The sequence below is a fragment of the Myiozetetes cayanensis genome, unplaced genomic scaffold (assembly GCF_022539395.1).
Source record: "Myiozetetes cayanensis isolate MyiCay16 unplaced genomic scaffold, myiCay2020 scf33, whole genome shotgun sequence".
NCBI lineage: Eukaryota > Metazoa > Chordata > Aves > Passeriformes > Tyrannidae > Myiozetetes > Myiozetetes cayanensis.
In genome coordinates, this window is record NW_026087555.1 from 2,547,112 (window position 1) to 2,569,318 (window position 22,207).

The 22,207-nt window shown below is 38.2% G+C and overlaps 1 protein-coding gene across 1 annotated transcript in view; it reads left to right on the top strand.

Annotated features, from left to right (window-relative positions):
• The window catches only part of TTC29 (tetratricopeptide repeat domain 29), a 383,434-nt gene extending 362,405 nt beyond the window's left edge, over positions 1 to 21,029 (top strand). Inside the window, exons 14-15 of the mRNA XM_050327269.1 lie at positions 20,178 to 20,253; positions 20,625 to 21,029. Of these exons, the coding sequence (XP_050183226.1) occupies positions 20,178 to 20,215 (38 nt within the window). The 3' untranslated portion in view covers positions 20,216 to 20,253; positions 20,625 to 21,029. The remainder of the gene's footprint in view (positions 1 to 20,177; positions 20,254 to 20,624) is intronic.
• The last annotated feature ends 1,178 nt before the right edge of the window (positions 21,030 to 22,207 follow it).

Below are 22,207 nucleotides of genomic sequence, written 5' to 3' on the forward strand. Positions count from 1 at the left end.
ATTAGTAACTTGGATAAATCACCATTAATTAGCTAATATAAGCCAGCAGGTTTTGAGCCCAGAGAGATTCCCTGGTTATTTAAATTATGTATACTATACTACACCAAAGATAGAATTAGTGAAAGGGAACAACAGGCACAAGTCTACTAAAAAATAACAAACAACAACAAACAAACAAAAACCACCCCTGTCTAGGGATGATACTTAGCTAAGGTCTTTTCCAACTCCTACATCCTACTCAAAGGAATACAAGATGTCTTTGACCCTCAGCTTAGATAATATAATCCAGGAATGTTCTGTATAGTTCCTATTTCAACACTGAAGTATATGCAGGAAACAAAATCTGATTTGGAAGCTTGCTTGGAAAGGTTAGTTCTAAAGATGTTGTGATTACTAGAAGAATGGAGAGAGCAGTGACTGTTTTATAAAAATGCATCATTGAAGCCACAGGGATGGCCTTGTCAACACACACATTCATCCCAAAAACAGTGGGTGGTTCTTTTTTGTGAGCTTGTGGTAGGCATTTCCTATGAATAAATAAAATTAAGATTACAGAATTTTAAAAGATTAATGTCCAAGTCTTCTGTAGCCAATGCTGCCATGCTCAGCTGTGGACAATAACTGTTAGGAATCAAACTGAACATGTTTGTGTTAGTACAGCAGAAGAAAATAAGAGGGTTTTTAAAATATTGGTACTAGTAATTTCATGAGATACAGAGATTCTTTGAGAAATTTGACTCAAATCTGCCTGCAAAACTATTGCTTTTCAACAATTCCTATTTGTATGGTGTGTTACCCTAAAAATCCCAGAGACCACCTTAAAATTTTGTCATAAATTACTGCCACCCATAAAGCTTGTGCTTGGTGGTCATATGAAATTGGGGCTCAACTGTATTTTACAGTCTTTGATTGAAATAAATGACATTGTGTATGAGTAAACAGCCAGATCAATACTGATATTTGTATTTGTCCCAGTGACAACATCTCCAAAAATCTGAACAGTGATGCAATAACAATACTTTAAAGGATTAAAAATCTTGCCAGGTTTTACTGCAGGATGTGCAGGTCTGGTAGTAATATTTAATCCCAAAGTATGTCCTTGGATCATCTGTGCTTTTCACATTAATCAACTCAGTGTAATGTTCTGTTTACAAAGAACTAAGACTGCGTATCATGTTGTGTCAGTGCCTCTGTGTCTGGCAGACTCAATGCTGACATATGCTTAGGGCTGGTTGATGTATTGTGATGAACTTGTTTTCATACATTCATGCAGGTTTCTGGTCTATCCTACTGTGTTAAATATATTATAAACGTATTATCCAATAGTTACTTGGCATTTTCACTAGAACAGAGGTTTCTTTCTATAAGTTGAATCTCTTCAATACTAGGAAGAAGGTTTTTTCAGTACAACCCAAATTCTGAAGTTGTTAGAATTTTTCTTAACAGAGAAAACATGAAGCCTGTACCTACCTAAGTCCTCTCCACTTCAGCAATAAACACACAGGAATTGGGATTATCCCACATCAATGAGGAGTTAAGGCAGTTCCCAAGTTATTTGAAAAAGTCTCAAGATATGTTGCAAACTACTGTGTAGCCTTCACAACAACATCTCAGTTAAAACCACTATTCTGAGGACTGTTTCCTATGGCCTTAGAGACCAATGCCGGATCCAGAGAAGACAACAGTAGCTGTATGATGCTTGGAAGAACGAGGATAGGTGCCTTTGTCAACTTTGAAGCTGTTGGCAGAGATTCAGTTATAAGATGATGTGGACTAGAGATGTGTCCATCTTCCTGCAGACCACTTAACCCATCACCAGTCTCCATGGTCCTTCCACAGTTGCTTTTGGTTACTCTGCTAAAAATGAGGGAGCCGAGCAAAGGCCAGAGCACGAATGCCTGGTCGGCACAGGAGTGCATCAAATTTGAGGGCGATTTTGCCTCATTTTTAAGAGGTTTTCTCAACCTACCCTGGCCTTTCACACTTCCCCTGAGAAAGAGAGTTAGGGAGAAAACAGATCAAATGCAAAAATATGTAAAAGTGGTAACAATTCTGTTGGTAAAATTAATTCCATGTACACACAAAAGTAATACCACCATTTTTTAAAAAATGTGTGCATTGTGTTTTAAACTACCTTAAAAAATTCTGTTTTTCTGGGCATGGTATGGAAGTATACAGCTGTTCAGGGAAAAAAAAGATGCAGGCTTGTTGTTCAACACATGCAACACTGCCCTTTGATATCTTTTTTTGGACTTTGTAATAATGCTGTAACTACCGCTGTTCACAAATATTTTATTTATAAAAACTGTCCTCCCACAGGGCAGCTGCAGACGATCTGCAAGCTGAAGACTAGCCTGCAAACTCCACTCGCTCTAGGAAATGGTGCTGCTGTTTGTAAATATCAGTGCTTGGGTTGGGATTTTTAATAACTAGTAGCGTGCTTCCAATTTCAGTATACAGAGCAAGAGATCTAGCTCTTGGGTAAAGTCTTGAGGTAATAGTTTAGCATCTACGCTTTCCATGACAATGCTGTTGTGTACTATTGTTGATAAAAACTGTAGAAAAACAGAATGCTTTTACATTAGCACAACAGGCAGAATTGTTCCTATTTTTGCAAGAAAAAGTCATCATCTGATATCTTGGAGAGATCAGCACTCACAAACCATCATTTGTTAGTAGCTTTTGAATGAAAGCCAGATAGGTGTTAACGCTCAGAAAATGTCAAGTTTAACAACATAAGTTTTAGTCACCAAAAAGATGAAATTGAGAGAGTGATGAAAACCCCCAGACAGAGTTTAGCAGAAAGTCTTCTTTCCTACACGGAATAATTGGAAGACTTTTTGTGAAGGTTTTTTGTGTTATCCCTTCTCTAATCTCCATGATTAGAGACTGTGTTTTTCTAATAGTAACATGATATACTGAAAAAAATAACTGTAGTAAGCCAGCTCAAAGGTTGTCTAGTCTGGTGTCTGTCCAGCAGTGGCTAAAAGATTAGGAAAAAATATAAGGACAGGAAATTTGGAAGCAATACTTTTGCCTGGTATTCTCTCCATATCTTAAGCAGCCTGCAAGTTAGGGACTCTCTAAAGAAGAATTTGAATCTGGGCCCCACTATACTAATAGACTTTTCTGTATTTGTCCATTCATTTCTCCACCGCATTTCTAACTGTTGCATAACTTTGGCAGCCCAGACAGTTTATTGAATTTCACAGCTGAAATACAACGTCCTTGAATCTGCCCTTAGCCCATTGTTTTGCAGCTTCAGTTGTTGCCCCTCAACTTCTGCTCCATAGGAAAGAATGAGTTTTCATTTCTCACTCTTCATGGCACTTATGAAAATAGATACATCTCTTTATATCTCATCATCAGTCATCTTTCTATCAAGCTGAAGCTTGCAGTCTTCAGGTGCATAAAATACATTTTCCATATGTGCATTAATTTGCATTTATCAAAACTGAATTTTATCTGATACTTTATTGCCCAGTCACAAAATCTCTTTGAAGTTCTTTAAAGTTTTCATTTTGATTACATTGTGTAATTTTGTATCAGCAGTAGTTCTGTCAGTTTGCTATTCACTAACATTTTGTGGTATTGTTTCGGTATTTTGAAAACATTTAGTGTACAAATTCAGCCTTACTTCCCTGTTGAATTCACTGCTGATGTGTCTTATAATGCAAATCAATCCATCTATTCTTGCTTTTAATTTCTATCTTGAACTAGTTGTTAATCCAGTAAAGACATCTGAAGCATTCTGGAAATCTAATGAACCCAGATCTCATGTATTCCTCAAAAGAAAATAACCTCATAAGACCTCTACAAAAGCTATCTTGATTTCTTTTTCTCATTATAACATTTTAATATACTTATCTATCATTATGTCCTTTATTAGAGTTGTAGCTAATTTGCCTGGTATGAAAGTTAGGTTTTTACTGGACTCTTCTCCCGTGGCACATTCTTGGTTTTAATTAATGTCTTGTTTGGCACTTCATATTATTCTTGTATTGAGACCGATTTAAGGAATACATGTGTATGTGTCCTTTAAACCCCTTACTTGACTGATCTATTTCTCAGTTTGTTCTAATCCTCTAAAGGTATTTCAGTTTGAGACTGTTCCTCTCTTATCTAGAAAATAAAAACACTGATGTGGATCTCTGCTGGAGGTCTTCCTTAGTGACCACCATCCCAAGAATACATTTTACCTTTCTGCTGTTATCTTTTATTCCTTGAGTTCTCTTTCAACTTTTTTTTTTTTTTTTTTTTTTTGGTCTGTGTGTTTGTTTTAGTGGGGAAAAAAAATTAAGAAGAAACATGTAATGATGCTACTTCCCAATATTTTGTTGTAAGGACACCAAGAGAAAGAGGAAAACAATAAAATTTACAGAGATGTGGTACCTGACACCGGTGCTTTATTGTCTTTGTGTGGTCATCATAAAATAAAGAAGTTGTCTAAGCTGTATTTTTCTGCCTCATACCTTATACCCTGAAAAATTTCAGCTTTTACATTTTACAAAATTCTCTCCAGTATCTTGTCATCATGAAAATTAGCGTTAGAGTTCAGTTTGAAACCAGGTAGTCATCAGCTATTCAGAGGTGCAGTGAGGGTGTCAAGTTGATGTTCCCGGGTTGTAGCAGAGAGCAGGTTTCTGTCTCAGTGGCGAATGAGCAGGATACAGAGTGATTGCAAAACAGCTACGTTCTCCTGGGCTATCCAAGGGAATTTCTGACAGGCCTGTCAAACTACACAGGCCCTGATTCTACTTTTAATTAAGAGCAATATATTAGAGGCATCTCTACCTTTCTTCTTACATGTTGAAAAGTTCAGGGGAAGCTTCCACACTAATCAGTGTCAGAGTACAACCTTATGTGGTAACAACTTTTAGTGACTTACTGTTTTCCTCTGTATTGTCTTATTCATTATTTGTTTGAAAAAAATAAAATTACTGTATTGTTCATGACAGTTTCCACTGTTTTTTCCTTCATTCTTCTTTTCACATTTTTGCTGTCTTCGGAAACTTCTTCCATCTTCTTCTTACAATTCTTTCCTGATAGGGACTCCTTGTTCTCTCCTCATAACATTCGCTAAATAATCAGAGATGAAATTTGGTTCAATAGAAAAGTGACGTTGTTTGAATTTAGAGATAACAACCTAATTGAATTGAGAGTGGAAAAAGAGGCTTACTCAAGGGATATTGCTTTAAGTTGTCTGCAGAATTAGGCAAATACCACTGCATTAAATTTCTCTTTGGAGAAAAAAATGGAGGGAATAGTTCAGCGAAGCTGTCCTAGAAGGCTTTGGGTACTTAAGATAAAGGGAGAGAGAGAAATAATTTGTAATGCATAAGTGTATTGAAACAGTAGAAAGCATCAGCCCTTGAAGCAAAGATTTGTGTCTTCTAAAAGTCACCAACCCTGGTCACCCAAAAAGTGGGGGCAGGGATTTGAAAGAAACAAAAAATGAAATTTGTGGTAACTTTGTGGTTAATTTTTGCCTGATCTTGTGTTTGTAAAGGAGTCCTGAAAGGTTCTAGGCTTGCTAACTTGTTTTGGAAATTTCTGAAGATGCAGTGTGTGCTCTGTGGTATGTCATGTGAGCTTTTCAAAGCTATCTTTAAGAGCTGGCATGTTACATTTTTGCCAAATCCCATTTTCTCACCAGTGTATGATGCATTCTTGAATTAAGATGCCACGATTTGTTTAAATGTCTGAAAAAAAGAAAGAATGAAAAATGACAAAAAATTCATGTCTTTTTCTCAACAGCTTAACTTTTAATCCTTTATTTTACAATGTCCTAACTCTGCTGATTTTTCTATTTACTTTATATAGTCAAGATCTACATTTAAAAGAAAAATACATAGACGCATGTAGGTAAAAATGTAACCTTTGGTTGATATTATATAACCTTTTTGTGTTCAAGCCTTGTCTACAGATGTAAGATGTAAGATGCCTCTTTCCTTTCAAGTTAGTTAAATAGAATCATTAAGCAATATAAAATTTAAAAATGCAGACAAGTATCCTTTTAAGCTTTAAGTGAAATGCTTACTGCATGTTCCAAATCCCACCATAGTTATTAGGGTGCACACACACACAGAGGTGAATAAATAGCAAGTTAGAAGACCTTTTACATTAAAGAATAATGTTGACAGAAGAATATAATTTTATTTTATTTTTTCAATGAATTGTCTCATTGGTAGGTTTAGGTCAGGAAATAAAAGCAGTGGAGTTTTGAAGAAACTCTAAAAATAAAGCATTAGGGACTTCTTTTAAGGGGGGAGTTAATATTTCAATGAAGAGGATTATATTATATAAATGCTCCAGTTGGACTATAAAATTCTAAGGGTGTTGATTCAGGCTTGTAAACTGAAAAAAATGAGATTCTCAGGCACTCCTTGATGCCTGATTCAGTGATTCAGTTTTGGGAGAGTTGCGTATGATGCCCTTTATGGCTCCTTTGTATTCGAGATAATTTCTTATGGTCTGTTTAAAGACTGTTGAGAATCTGGTTAGTGTGTTTTTCATTTCTCTCCCACTTTTTTTTTTAAATTTGTATCACACCTTTAGAAGTGAGGTTCAACCATAATCTTAGTATAGCTGGGGAGAGAGGAAATACAGATACAGCTTTATGATTTTTTTTTTTAATTTTTAAGATTTAGTTTTTACATTTTTTAACATTAAGATTTTAATCTTAATTGTTTTAAGAGCTACTGGAGAGGGCCACAAAGATGTTGAGGGGAGCATCTCTCTTATGGGGAGAGACTGTAGGAGCTGGGCCTATTTGGTCAGGAGAAGAGAAGACAGAGAAGGGATCTCATCAGTGCACACCATGCCCAGTGACAGAGTGAGGAGCAATGTCTGTAGACCAAAACACAAGAAGTTTCACCTCAACATGGGGAAGAATTTCTTTACACTGAGAGTGGCAGAGCTCTGGAACAGGCTACCCATGGAGGTTGTAGAGTCTCCCTCTCTGGAGACATTCCAAACCCACCTGGATATGTTCCTGTGTGACCTGCTTTAGGTGACCCTGCCTTGGCAGAGGGGTTGGACTGGGTGATCTCCAGAGGTCCCTTCCAACCTTGACAATTCCATGATTCTGTGATTCTGAATCCCCTTGCTGACTTGAGTGCAAGATAGAAGCTTTGATCTAATGTTTTACTGAAAATATCTAGCTGTGAAAGAAAAGTTTCATTAGAATGACCAGGTTTCACTTGCCAGTAGTGGAAGAATTCAGTTCAGGTTATTAAAATTACAGCCATCTAGTACCAATTTCCCCAGTGGTTAATAAAGAAACTTGTGAAGTTGTACAAAGTCGGGATTCAGTACAGACCTGAACCAGTAATTTGGCAGTGCTGCAACTTAGGTTATTTGTTTATCCTTATTTTGGTGAATAGGTAATGTCCTTAGCAAACGTATTATATACAAAATAATTAGTTAGCATTGTCTTACTGAATTTAGTTACACCTAAAGAGATCCACCTAAAGAATTCTTCAAATAAATCTCTCATTTCATAATTTAAACTTCTCTACCTAAACTACTTTTAAAATGCCAGTAGCTGTAGTGTTTATTTATTTATAAATCATTTTTAACCTTTAAACTTTAGACTAAGTTATAACGAAATACTTTGTCTTGTTACAGCATTACTTAAAAGCTTATGGGGAGCTGAGTTGTAGCTATTTCTCTCTGTGACATGCTTTTCCTATAAAACAGGAAAACAAATTTCACAATAAATTTACCTTTTCATATAGGTGCTAATTGTGAAGCTGTTTTGCCATTACAAACAATAATACGAATGTAATCATATTAAAGAGATGTGTATTTGAGATGTTTATACTTCTATTATAGGTGAACTTGGCCATCTCTAAACTAACAATGTCCTAGAAAGCTGATTCCTCTCTCTGAATTCCACTTAGATGTCCAGAACAATGAATAGCACAAAAGACTGACCAAAATTCACAAGTGTTTTTGGTGTTTTCAGAAGATTTTGGTGTTTTACAGATGTACCTCCATGGACATAGTCATTCTGGTCTGAATGGGGTAACGTTTTCAGTAACACAAATAACACATCAAAACAAGACCCTCAGTTGCGCTTCAAATCAGAGTCTCGTGGTCTGTGCAAGTCACTCATGTTGCTGTGGTTTTGTGCTATCTAATCTGATCTCTCCCCTTCACAGCTGTACCCAGGTGTCACAAAGAACTAAACTTAGACTTAAGCCTTGTGGAATTTTCCAAGTCTGAGGTGCTGGGCCTGTGTTACTCAAGAAATACCCACTTTTGGGAAAGATTTAAACTGTTGGAGTCTCACTGTTGAATTACTGTGGACTCCATCCAACTTGTTGAGGAGCAACTTTTCTGTCTGTCCTTTAAGATGTTGACAAATCTGACCTCAGTACCTCACAAGCCAATTTTGGTTTCATGTCTTTGGTTGAATTCATGCTGTACCAAATCTGTAAGAGTAGTTTCTAGTCAGAAATTCCTTGTGTAAAGTATTTCAATATGCCATTTTATACCCACTTTTTGAAAGAACAATTACTTGGCTACAAATGCTGTTGTGCAAGATGAAGATCTTTAGTGTCAACTAAAAAGTAGAAGAGAATATTTCTTTTAAGGTATTGCTTATCTCCTCTGCACGCAGGAATGAGTAAAACCATATAGAATTAAATACGAACCATAATGGTATGGTTGGTTTGCATGTGAATATGGTGCACAAATTGGTACTTGGAGTTGAATTAGTATTAGAAAACTAATCTGAAAGTTGTTTTATTTGCATATTAAACAATTGCATTAACAAAGAATACTATTGTTAAATAAACATTTAGTTTGAAGTTCTTACCCAGAAGTAGAATGCACAAAAACTTTGTTGTCTGCTCTTTCAAGTAAATGAACTTGCAGATATTTAACAGGTTGAAAATTAATGACTATTAAAATTGAAGTCAGAGACTAGAAAGGACATCTAGTGAAAATGTGCATTGCAGCTTATCCTAAAGAGAGAAATATTGGGCTGATGAAAGTAACCTATACAGAATGTGAAATAACAACCATGTGCTGGTATATTAGGAATGTCTTCTCATAGATGTGCAAGTTTTATTTCACATTGTCCTCACCCTTCTCAATAAGAATGACTGATAGCTTCACTTGGTGATTTCCCAGCTTTTAAGAGTCTATTTTTATTTATTTTTTATGACCAACCTTACACTTGTTAAATGTAATTTTTGCTTTATATAACATAGAAAAGAGCACATCTGCAGTATGCTGTCCCATGAATTAACAAGAATGACTGGACATAAGACAAGAAATCCTTTAAAAACATATGTTCACATTAAATATCTGGGCTATCTCAGTAAAGGAGGTCTTATGGGGTCATTTTTGATGCAGTGCAAGTAAACCATTTCTGCTCTTCTGAAATAGTTTCTTTCAGGTTTATATTGAGCTTGTATAAAGACACATTACATAAATAAGGGCTTAGTTTTTACATTAGTCTTTTACATCTTGGATTCTAACTAAATCCTTGTTTTTACCAACTTGATGCTTAAGAGATATTGATTTCTGCTACGCATGACTATGGTGTTTGTTTTGATATATCTGGGATTAAAAACAAAATTAACACGCATAATCAGTTTTCTTAGAATTAAAAAGGGTGCTTTGGTACCTCTGGTTACATCCTTCTGAAGAAAAAGGAGAGTAAAAGAGATGTGATAATAAAGGGATCGATTTATTCAATCACTGGGTATAAAAACATTAGCCCTGGGAAAGGCCCTTCCTCTAAGAGCTTTAGCTGCCCAGTCTCACTTGTGTGGCACAAAATAATTTGCATTTTTAGAGAAAATTCATGTCTTCTGTGAGCTCTAGTGAAACGTGAATAAATGGCTTTCTTTTCCTGTTTTTCTGATTTTATAAAGCTGAATCCATTAGGGGCTGAGTCAAACTGTAATGAAAGAAAGGCAACAACTGAAATGATGGAAACCCTGGATTAGATTTCTTAGTAGTCCAAGCCCAGCTGTCACGGCCTGCGTGTCAAGTTAGTGCTCTTTGGGGAGGCCCGACAATACATGTGAATATTTTTTTTAACTGCTGTGTTACAACAGGTCCCTAAAGCAGCGAGGAATTAAACAGAGGTGCAAAGATTAGGAAATAAATAGAGCTGGAGCCAGCAGTTCACCAGAGAAATTTGCAGCCAGGCAAGCAAACCTTCCCAAGGCTGTTATCCCACTGCCATCAGCCTGGCAGGCTTGCCTGTGACCCGCCGTGCTCCCTGTGTGCGCTCCTGGTTCCCACGGATGCGTGGCTCCTGTTACCGGGAGCGCTGCCCTGGCCCAGCCTGGAGAGTTCACTGCGAACCCATGCGCAGCTCCAACGAAGCTGCTGAGAAAGGTTGGCATTTTTATTCCTTCCTATTACAAAAATCCTTCTCAGCTGGCTCAGGATGTACAGTCCTAACAGAACCTAGAAGAAGCCAGAGGACAATTTCTAGTTTTGTGCCCAGTAAATGAACTTGCACGGAAGGATTGAACCACGGCTCTGCTGTAGAGAAGAAGGGCAATCTTTAAGATCTGTGCCTGTGAAATATTCCTTCTTTTGGAACAAGGCTTGCTTGGAGACTCTGAAACATCCAAGTTGAGGTGTCTTATGCTAATTTATAGCAATAAATTTTGTCTATTATACCTCATGAGGTTTGCTATTAAGTAGAACTGTGACTTGATCAGAACATGCAAATTCCAATGTGGATTTTAAGGACAAAGCTACAGTATTGTTTTTACCATGAAGACCTACTTTCCTATCAAAGCACCAAACATTCCTCTGAGTACAGACTGGTGTTAAATTATCAAATTACTGTTACCAAGAGTCTTCTACCTAATTCTTGGAATTTATCCATCTTCCAAAGAGATACTCACATCCTCCCATGAAGGGGATGCTGGCACAGTCAAGGGGTCCCCAGTATATTCAAATAGCTAAATCATCTCAAGTTCTACATTTGCTTTGTAAATTTGGAGAAATTAGGATGTTTTCAAACCTAAGATAATTTCAAAACAGATTTCCTGGATCATGGGAGCAGGTTTTTTTTTTTTAAAGAAAATCTACCAGAATCCCTGTCACACTTGTGCCCTGGGGAAAAAAAATCTTTCCTTATTTCTCAGCTGGTGACTTCACATGATTTACCTCATTTTAGGAAGGGATTTCAAACCAGCAGCAGCTATAACCAAAATGGTATCTGCCTCTGCTTCCACTGATGCCTTTGTGAGGGACAGAACCGAGCAGCAACACACAAATAACCCTGTTTTCTTTTCTCGCCTTACATTGTGGTTGTGAAAAGACCCAAAAGAAACCAGATCACCCACTGCTGCTCTCATTCTCTTGTACTTAAAAGTATGTGCCACCCCTCAGCCTCATTAAGTGTCTGCCACACTGAGAGTACCCAGTGGTGACTCTCATCACAGCCCTGTCACTGTGATCGAGGAGTGGAGTGGCAAGGGCAACATCTTTTACTTTAGGAAGACATTTTTTTGCCTGGTGGATTCTTCTAAGCTCTGCTGTTCCTAGAGCAAAACAATGTCATTGGTATGGCATAATTCAAAGTGAATTTAAAATTCCTGAAGTCAAATGTTTTCTAAAAAGATCTGTTTTGAAGCAATTTGGCAAAGCTGACATAGCCATGCTAACTTCAGTGAAGCTGCATTGGTTGTATCACTTGAGAATTGGGCCCAGACTAGCCAGAGCATTTATTTTTACATTCTAGCTTCTACTGGCATGTTCTTAAAAGTCTCTGTAGTTCTGTAACTTTCTAAAGTAGCTCACAAGCCTTATGCTGACTGCTAATAAAGCAGAAAATCCATTTCCATTTTTCAGTGTAATCTTTTTTTCATGCGAATCTATTTCTCATCAAAAGAAGTGGTTGACTGAAAGCTGGAGTTCTCTACTTATCTGTGAAGACAGAAGACAAGTAGTGGCCTTTCAAGTTGTCCCATGTTGTCTGGAAGAACATGGCCATAAATTCAAAAACTAAGAAGGAGAAACTGAACACTCTACATTCCTCTGACCAGCGAAAGTATTGCTCCTAATCCCTGGTGAAGAGAAGTAGGTCTGATCTATGATTGTATGATCTCATCAAGGAAGGCTGAGACAAAGGAGCTTCTCCAAAGTGCCTGTGGGAGAGGTATCTCCCATAGCATTGTATCCGTGACACCACATGTGACTGCAAGGACCCTGCATAAACCAGGACCTTTATTTCCAGCAACTGGTTTTTTACTGGTTATTTTTAGGAGATAAGTAGGAGCACTTTGCATCAGTCTTAGAATGGGACTTCAGCTGCTACAGGGAACAATATTCTCCCCAGACAACCTCAGTCACAAGAAAACTGATACTTCTGTAAGGAAGTCCATATCTTCTTTTTAAAGAACATAATCTTCCAGACACTTCCCTACATCTCCTTAGCCAGAGAGAACACACTTATGCCTAAGGTGCATTAGAAGATGTAAAGCTGAAGTTAGATAAGGAGAAAAAAAATCTCCCCGGCAATCTTTTTTCTTTTTTTTTTCTTTAGCAGATGCATTACTGGATTTTCTCTGCTTCGCTGGCTTCCGTTTCTGTACCCAGATGATACCTTTGGCTAAGCTCTTGGAAGACAGTTTTCCAGGAAAAAAAATCCACATCATAGAGACCACAGATTTGTGAACCACCAGGCAGAGTAGTCACTGGAGATGCCAAAAGTCTCAACCATGAAGAAGTCCTCTTATATCTAATTACAGAAGAGTAGGTAAGCCTTTAGAGGCCAGAAAACAGCAGAGCCAAACCAGAACATAAAGAAGGAGATCTGCAGAACAAGAAACTCTTGACAAAACTACATAGAATGCTCGTGTCAAAATACAGAGATAAAGCAAAAAGAACTAAAATCAGAAATACTTGTAGTCAGAGCAGTCTGATACTGTATTTGAACCTCAGCATCCTAATGGCATGAAGTTAAGCAAGAGTACGTATTTAAGTAATCTGTGCTCTGAGCTTTCCCTCCCCTGGGACACCTGTGAGGAGCCTGAATTTCAGAGAAAGGGGTGCTAAGCACTCTCTGACAACCGTGGCCTTTGAAGACACATCAAGCTTCATATTCAGAAATAAATATTACACACTGCCAGTGTGTAGTACTGAGCTCCTCTGTTCAGTGGCATGTTTACCTCAACGGGTAGGAGATGGTGTTAACAAAATGCAGGTATGAATGTATGTCCTGCTATCCTCTCTTGCAGGTTTTAATTGTGCCTTTACACCAAGTGCTTAACAGACAAAATATACTATGTCTATAGGAGTAAAGGATAAAGGATAAAGTTTTGTGTGTAGTCATGCAAGAAAGTTGCACAGTAAATGCAAAAAGTACGTTCTCAAGCAGAGTATTGAAAAGTTTTACAGGACAAGGATTGTAGTGATTTGGGGGAAGCCAGCAAGAATTTTTCAGTGTAGTGGCTGTGGTGTGAATTGGTGTCAGAATCGTCACTATGTCTGAAATCTGTGTTTTCACATCTACTGTATTGTAATTATTTCCTGAGCACCTCAAATACCTAGCTTTGCTTTGTTTTAAAATCAATAAATGATGAAAGGATAATTCTGCTCACAAATTGGCAACAAATATGCCACTTCTCTTATGATCAGTATGTTGTCAGAAACTTCAGTTCACTTAGTGTTTCTTTGCCCTTTGCAATGAGAATAGATTTCATTCATCACTCCAAAGGTATATGTTAAAACTTCTGTGCATATATCACTGAGACACACACGTTTCTGTAAGTCTGTAGGAATATCTCTGAAAGTACTGGCAAAAGCTCTCTGAGACTATAAAATAGCACTTTTGTGAGCAGGATAAGGATTTCCTTTCCTACGGACTTCTGAGTAGCTTTTGGGCTCGATCTTTAGTGATAGCTCATGCTCTTGGCAGAGAGGGAGGTAGTAGAAGTGGTTTTGTACTACTTGTATGTTCTCTCCTCACCAGCTCCTCAGGGTAGCCAAGGGCAAGTCTAGCTTCTCCAAGAGCCTTTGCTCAGAAGTTTGCTTTCTCAGCAGGGCCCTCTGGTACTTGTCCCATTTTTAGGAGAGAGCAAGCAGGTTCCAGTTGTGATCTTCATTCTGAATCTGGTCTAGGGGAGGGGAGTGAAAGAAAAGAAACCCTTCTCTGGCCCATCTGGGAATTCTCCTTTGCCCTGCAGAAGCTCTGAATGACCAGCTGGGCAGATGCTCACCTGCTTTGTGTTGCTGGAAAACTGCCTTTGACTGAGAAAGTTTAAAGACACTGAATTGGAAATATTGTTTCCCTAATTTCTCCCTATTTTGGGCTAGAGTAGACCCAGCGATGAGATGCTGTATTGAAATTTTAAGCTAGCAGTTTGGATTTTAAGTAGAATTTGTTGATAGTAAAGGTAAAACTGTACACTAAACACTGACAGCTATTTTGTTTGGGTTTCTTCATGTTTGAAGTGACCTTCTTGATGATTGTTTCTCAAAGCTGAATACTTCGTGTCACCAATAGTTGTGCAGAATTTTTGTGACCTCTAACTTCCAGGTGTACAAAAGACACAGTGTCATATTTTGGCCTAGAGAAAAATCCCTGGGTTTCTACCTACAGTCAAAAATTTGAGCTGTTATTTAAAATTGATATTCAGCAAATAGTCTGTGCAAAAGATGTTGCTATACTATAGTGTCCCAGACAAGAGTATAACAACAAACAGAACTGAAAAATGTAAGATCAGGAGAGTTTTCCACTGTTGTACAAATGTCTGGAACATACCCAAACTATGTAAGAGAGGAAGATTAATTTGTGTGAGGACTGTTGAATAAGCAAACAATGGAAGTTATTAGTCAGGGAGAAATTCATATTCCCATTAGGTTTTTTCTCCCAAACCAGAAAAACCTTGTACTTTCCTTATAGTGCCATAGTCCAAGTAGGCTCTTCAAAGCATATAAAATAAATTCTGCTTCTCATTCATAAACTTACCCATCTGTGAAGCCTTTATTCAGAGAAACCTACCTACTCAAGTGCTTGCTGTAGCTCATTAAAGGCTCCCATTTGTACTCATAAAGACTCATTCATTGCCCTGAATAATATATCTCTTTCAGTGTACTGAAAGAGAACCAACTCTTGCTGTTACAATCTAAATTAACAACTTTGTTTAATAAAAGAAGCACTGTCTCACTTCTAACTAGGCCATAAGCCCTAAGGGCCTTGTATGTGTGTGATTATTTATTTATTTATTTTTGTCAAATTGTCCTACAAGGATCTGAAAGCTGAGTGAATTTCTCTGCCTGCTTAGAAAGACTGAGGCCAGCATGGGCACGACTCTACTGAAGCAAATACTTGTCCATAAACTTATTCTGAAATGCAGAAATGCAGTTGGATGATCTCCTGTCTTTTTCTCGGTCCCGCCTTCTAACCTTTCTAATTTTGAGAGTTCATCTCTATTATATGTGGCTTGTACAAATGCCTATGATTAATAACTGCTGTGATTCATTAGCCTGCATTGTTGGTATTGTTTCCCCAATGGGAGCATTTGCTATCTAGGGATAGCCCGTGATTACTCTGCCTTATGGAACAGTAAGATGCTTTCAATCTAATGCGCTGTCCATGTTTTAGCATAAAATAATATTAAGGCGTCCACATAATGGAACCGTCTGAAGATCCATTTTATTAAGCACTGGAAGAAAATGTGTGTGTGTGTTTGCATGTGCAAGGGGAATATAATCAGCAAATCTATTTCACCAGAAGCATAATTTCCATGAGGATTTCATGTAAAGTTCTTGGGATGTGGGGAAGAAAAAATACTCTCTAGCCAATATCTTACCTGGTACAATTAACTTACTCAAATTGTATATGGTCTATTCAAAGAAGGAAAAATAGGGAACAGAGGTAAGTTTATTGTATTTATTCCATTTTGTGGGTATTTATTTTAAATGCAATCTACCTTCAAGTACAAAGCTGTACTGCTCTTAAAAGATTACTCTTTCAAGTTACTTCACATACCTTGAAAAAGCATGTAACCTTTTTACATTATATGATCAACTTTTTGACAGTGCAGGGCTAGCACAGCTAATGGAATAATAGCCTGCAGGGTCCAGCTAAATGATATACGAATATAATCAACCTTTGTGATGACTATTCAAAAGTAATCCCTTTAGCTTTCAACTGCAACATATATTTCAACCAGGCAAAACCATATGAAGAAAATCTCTGCAGACTCCACTGATACAATATGGCCTTCATATCCCCACAGTGTGTTTGCTGCTCACAGTGAGTTTTAAATTTAAGGTAATGGCTACTGTATATTCATGTGAGCATAGAACAATACCTTTGATTTGTTGGAGAAATGTTACATTAGCTACCAAGGGCCCTATTCAGTAAACTTTGACACAACCCTTATATATGGTTTACTCCTTATTCTAAATGGAATATGCCTGATAAAAATGCTTTGCGTGCCCAAATTGTACAAATTCATTAATCTTTATATTCATAAAACCTCCAAGTACAACTGCCTCCATTCCAAGTGAACCTAGTCAGGATACATGGTTAAACAGGTTGGCCCAACCTGTTTTTAAAAATGGAATGCATCAATTTTCATTTATCAAGACAGAAGAAAAGTAGGAAGATTGCCTACAAGTGTGGGATGTGCATGTTGTTGGCAGTAATATTATTTTATGCTCTATCTTTGTTCCTACTCCATCATTCTACAGATTACATAACTGAAAACAGCTGCATGACCTTTAAAAATGCAAGTAATTTTTAAATTACAGTAATGGGTTATATCTCACCAGCTGCATAACACCAATGTGATTATATTTTGAGATAGTCTTGCTTTCTCTTCCTTTTGTGGCAAAGATGCAGTATTGTCTAATAGTGGATCTGAATATGTGGAATTAATTCTGTCAGAGGAAAATATATGTAATAAAAACACTGTGTTGCCTTGTATTACTACTTTTGTATGTACAACATAGCAAGAGTTCACTCCCATTAACAAGAGTTGCAGATGTGGCCTTGTTTGTGTGTGTGTACCTGAAAAGATGTAAAAACATTACAGCACTGTTATCATATTTTTTTGAGGTGTTGTGTTGTAGGATTACATGCCACTTAAATAAGTTGGCTATCATGCTAGAGTAGGAGAGGCTACGGGCTTTTCTCCAATTTGTTTGCCATGTCATTTCTTGAGCCAGCACAAAACTTGTGCATCCTCAGCATCCTGCAGCAGGGAGTTCCAAGGATGAGTTGGCAATGCACAAAGAAGCCCTTCCTTTGTATCCAAGGCCACCACCTGCTGCTTTCAGTATATCCCACCTCATTTCTTTTATTGGAAGAGACGGTGAAAAATGCACCTTCTGTATGCTACCCTCATTCTTATTTTTGTAATCTCCTCAAAATATTTTCTATTTTTTTTTCAAAGCAGTTTCTGCTGCCCAAAACAATAGTGCTCTTATGACTTCATTACTTCATGGAGCTTTCAGTGAAATTTATTTTTAGTAGATTCCAGCAGTCTCTGAACAATGCAAAACTTGGATTTGAATGCTCTCCCACTGCATGGGTAATGCAAGTTCAGGAACACAGGTGTTGCCTGTTTCATTTTCTTCTTAATCTTTTGAGAAAATGGTGCCTAAAATGCCTGTCTTCTCAGGAGTTAGTTGTAGCTTCAGTCTTTGTAGGTGTAGGTTTTGCAGGCTTTCATTGTTTTATATGACTTTTCATTAATTATACTGTGTAAAGGTCTTGCAGCCCTGCATCACTTTCTCCCAGGAACACAATGAAATAACGTGATTTTTAGAAGCGTAACATTCTTTAGATAGGCACACACAAACAGTGAGAATAGAGGTGCCTATTCTAGCCACACTGAAAATTCGGTGAGACAATTTTAATTATATTTTATCAACAGCAGTGGTAACATGTCAGGAACATCCTATTAAGATTAATTATATTTACATACTATTAATACATATTAATATTTATCTCCACATTTTGCACAACTCAATAAGATGGAAGGAGAATGCTTGATGGTGTGATCTGTGATGGTATATATGTATTATCATTATGAATATGAGATGCTTTTATTGTTCCCAAATAGCATAGGCCAAACAAATGCCAAGAAAACATTTATGGCTCAGTATTCCATCAGTTATCCTTGATACACTTAATATATGCTGAGAGGGCAGAACTGTTAATCAGGCAGTAATAGCTTGGTGTCCAAGTGTGAAGGCAAAAGGCCAAAAGGTGCATGAGAAAAGCAATTTATGCTCTAACTCCCCATCTGTCACATACACATCCCCACAGTCTTCTGCATGTGCAAGATAGGTTGCAGTCAGAGACGCTTTTATGTGAATTTACTTGGAAATACGTGTTACTATACCTGCTCACATTTTGGGCTTGAGTCACCCACCTGTCTGGCACCACTTTTTCAACACAGCCTCCTCTAGAAAGAGCAATAAGCAGCTGTGCTGGTGTAAAGCTGGGGTGGGAACACCTAGTTCTGACCCCTGCTGGCACCTCTGAACTGCCTGGGGCTCTCAGCTGCTTCACTCTGTTTGAGTTCCTAAGCCAAACGGAGCTGTGCAGCCCTGAGCACAGTCCCTTGTATTCACTCAGGGTTTATTAGATTTTTTTTCATTTAGACATGGTCTGCTAGGAAAAGGAGTTTCCACTGATGTAATTTAGGCCTGGTTTCAGAACGTTACCTGGAATAATTACATTGTTAAATACAGAGTAAACCACTAACATACACGGTGCCCTCATACAAAATGAGACTTCACATACAACTTAACACTAATTCTCAGATATTCTTCACAGATTTACTTATCCTATTCTTACTTGTATACTATGGATGAAGTGATAGTCAGCAATTATACTTAATAAAACCCTATGATATGATGAAACAGAAATCTTATTGAGTCTTGAGTGGTCCAGTAGTTTTAATCTGTTCCAAACATTGCAGCAACAGAGACACTGCTGTGAACATTATTTTTCATCCCCACCAGAACTGGATTAATGTATTTATTTTGGACATGAATGGATGCCATATAAGCACCATTGGTATTGCTGAGACTGAAAGACAAAGTCAAGTTTAGGCATCACAGCTCAGAGAGGAAGTGACAAATTGAGGAGGATCCAGTTAAGGATTATACAGAGGTCAGAAAACATGAGTTCCTGTCAAATATTGAAGAGACTGCATTTGCACAGCCTCAAAAAGAGAAGATTAGGGAAAGGAAAATAGTCTCTCAAGCTATAAGGAGTTATTATAAAAAAGGACAGCGTTCCATTGCTCTTCATGTCTACCAAAGATAGAACAAGAAAAAAAGATCGGTTTAATTTGCAATAAATATTTATTTTAAGTATTAGGGAAGAAACTGAGCGATAAGATTGTGAAGCACTGGAACAGAGAGATTAGGGATGTTGTGAAACAGCCCTCAGCAGAAACCTTTGAGAATAGATGTCAGGATGGACTAGATATACGTGCACTTTCTTCATTTGAGGAGGTGAACCAGATCAGTAGTTCCCAAAATAAGAAACATTCCCCCAGGGATGGTGTGGCTGTAATGAGGCAGAGGGAGGTGTGTTGCCAAAGAGGCACTGGGAGTGGAACAGAAAGTGCAGCAAGGAGGTGGGAATTTGGTGTGAAAATGGAGTGAGGAAGGAACAAGAGTGAGCATCACAGATCACGGGAGCAAAAGAAGCTTATGGCAGTCAAGAACTGCAGAGTTAAGCCATGGCCTCCCAGCCACCTGTTCTTTGGATCACATCCCAGAGGGAGGACACCGCTGAGAGGTGACAGCCTTTCCTATTCAACCTCCTCACCCTACTCTTGCTTCCTGCACTGCTCACTTCTTCCCTTGCACGGTCTTCTTACTGCCTGACATCTTTCAGTGCTGTCTTTGTCATCATCTTCTCCCAAATGCATCTCCCTTGTTGGCTCCCCAGGTGGTCCCACCTGGACCTGTTCTGTAAAACCAACCTGTTGGAGAATTGCTGCACAGGTGTGCAAGAAACAAAAAACCAGAAATCCCTGTCAGTTTTGTATTTCTAGGATTATATCTTATGTGTCTCACCTTTGTGTTGTCTTAGATTTCTTTCTCTTGTGACTTTTTCCGTGTTACATGTTTTTCAAATAAACCTTCTAGGGCTTTTTCCTGTTATGAATGTTGCAAGCCTAAAACACTAATGCACTTTTTTTTTTTTTTAATAACAGAACTTGATAAAGAAACAAGTGACTCAAAGCCTCTGTGAGCCTCTCTGTCCAAGACACCAGTTCTTGTTCCTTTCTGGTATGGTATTTGTTCTTAATCTGTAGTCTTTATACCAATATGCTGATTTTTGAAAAATGTCATCGCTATCAACATTTAACCTGATTTTGACAGGAAATTGCACATTATCTCTATTTTACTTTGTCCAATAACAATATTTTTCCTGCTCATAAATGAATGAATTCACACTTCCCTCAGATTTTTTTATATGTGTTTTAGAATGTAACTGCCTTTGATCATGTAATTGCTTTTAATTTACAGACATAAGCCTTTGAGACAGAAAAAATCTATTAATCAGATGCTGAACCCAAGTATAAAATATGTAGATATTGATGTATATACATAAACTTACGATGTTTTACTGTTTTTCTATTTGCTGTTTTTCCTTCTAGAGGATGCCTCCTTACTGACAGAGGAGCTGATAGATGTATAATGAGTACAGGAAGATCCTTGAGGAGACATGCAACAAAGTAGGAATTTCAGTAGGGATTTTGTCATTAAAATGGGAGCACAGTGTTGCAGTACAAATATCTGAGAGCTCTCAGGTTTTTTATGACTGAAGCGTGGCTTCAATATGTGTTACATGTTTTTATCAAAAATAGATGGTGTTGTTGAAATAAATAAAAAAAAAGAAAAAGAGTAGCAGAATAGAAAGTTCATACTTTGTGCCCCTAATGTCCTCCAAAGTGTCAAGATCCTCCCATTAAGATATTAAACATCATTTATGCCTACTGAATGGGAATCCAAGACACTCAATAGCTTGTAAGGTCAGGTTCCAAACGTGTCCAGAGAGTTTTCTTTAATGCCCATATAGTTGTTCCTTTCAGAAAAACTTATTCATAGGACTACCAGTGATTTTATCATATGTGCTCAATGCTTGGGGTTCAGCTGTAGCTTAGAATAAATCCAGCCTGGGTGGCACACTATGGTGCAGTTTTGATCTAATCTATAATACAGGTTGGACCCAAAACACAATTAAGTTTGTTTAAAGTGCGATTGGGTACACTCATGAAACTGTTGGAAGCCTGTACAATCAAAGCATTCAAAATGTTATTAACTGTCTCAGGTGTAACATCAGTCTATATTCACAGCTGAAACAACTGCATTTAGCAATGAAAGTGCATCTGGTGAAATACCTTTACATCACATTTTCAGAACTGAAACCAAAACTCCCCTTTCAGCAAGGCCTGTGGGCAGAGAAGAGTTGTCTGAGATTCAACAAAGGCAAATGCAGGGTCCTGCATCTGGAGAGGAATAAAGCCAGGCATCAGGCCAACCTGCTGGAAAGCAGCTCTGTGGAGAAGGACCTTGGGGTCCTGGTGGACAACAAACTGCCCAGGAGCCAGCTGTGTGCCCTGGTGGCCAAGAAGGCCAATGGTATCCTGTGGGCCATTAGGAAGAGCATTGCCAGCAGCTCAAAGGAGGTGATCCTGCCCCTCTGCTCAGCCCTGGTCAGGCCACATCTGGAGTTCTGTGTCCCGTTCTGGGCTCCTCAGACATGGAGCTCCTGGAGCAGGTGCAGTGGAGGGCTATGAAGACGGTTAAGGGACTGAAGCGCCTCTCATATGAGGAAAGGCTGAGGGAGGCAGGGCCTGTTCAGCTTTGAAAAGAGACAACTGAGAGGGGACCTCGTCAATGCTGGTAAGTATCTGAAGGGAGGGTGCCAAGAGGATGGATCCAGTCTCTTCTCAGTTATGCCAAGCAATAGAACAAGAGGCAATGGGCAGAAACTGATGCACAGGAAGTTCCACCTGAGCATGAAGAAGAACTTCTTTACTGTGCAGGTGACCAAGAACTGGAACAGGTTGCCCAGAGAGGCTATGGAATCTATCTCACTGGAGATACTCAAGAACCATCTGGACACAATTCTCTGCCATGTGCTCTGGGGTGACCTGCTTGAGCAGGGAGGTTGGATTAGATGACCCACTGTGGTCCCTTTCAGCCTGACCCATCCTATGATTCTGTGTTTTATACC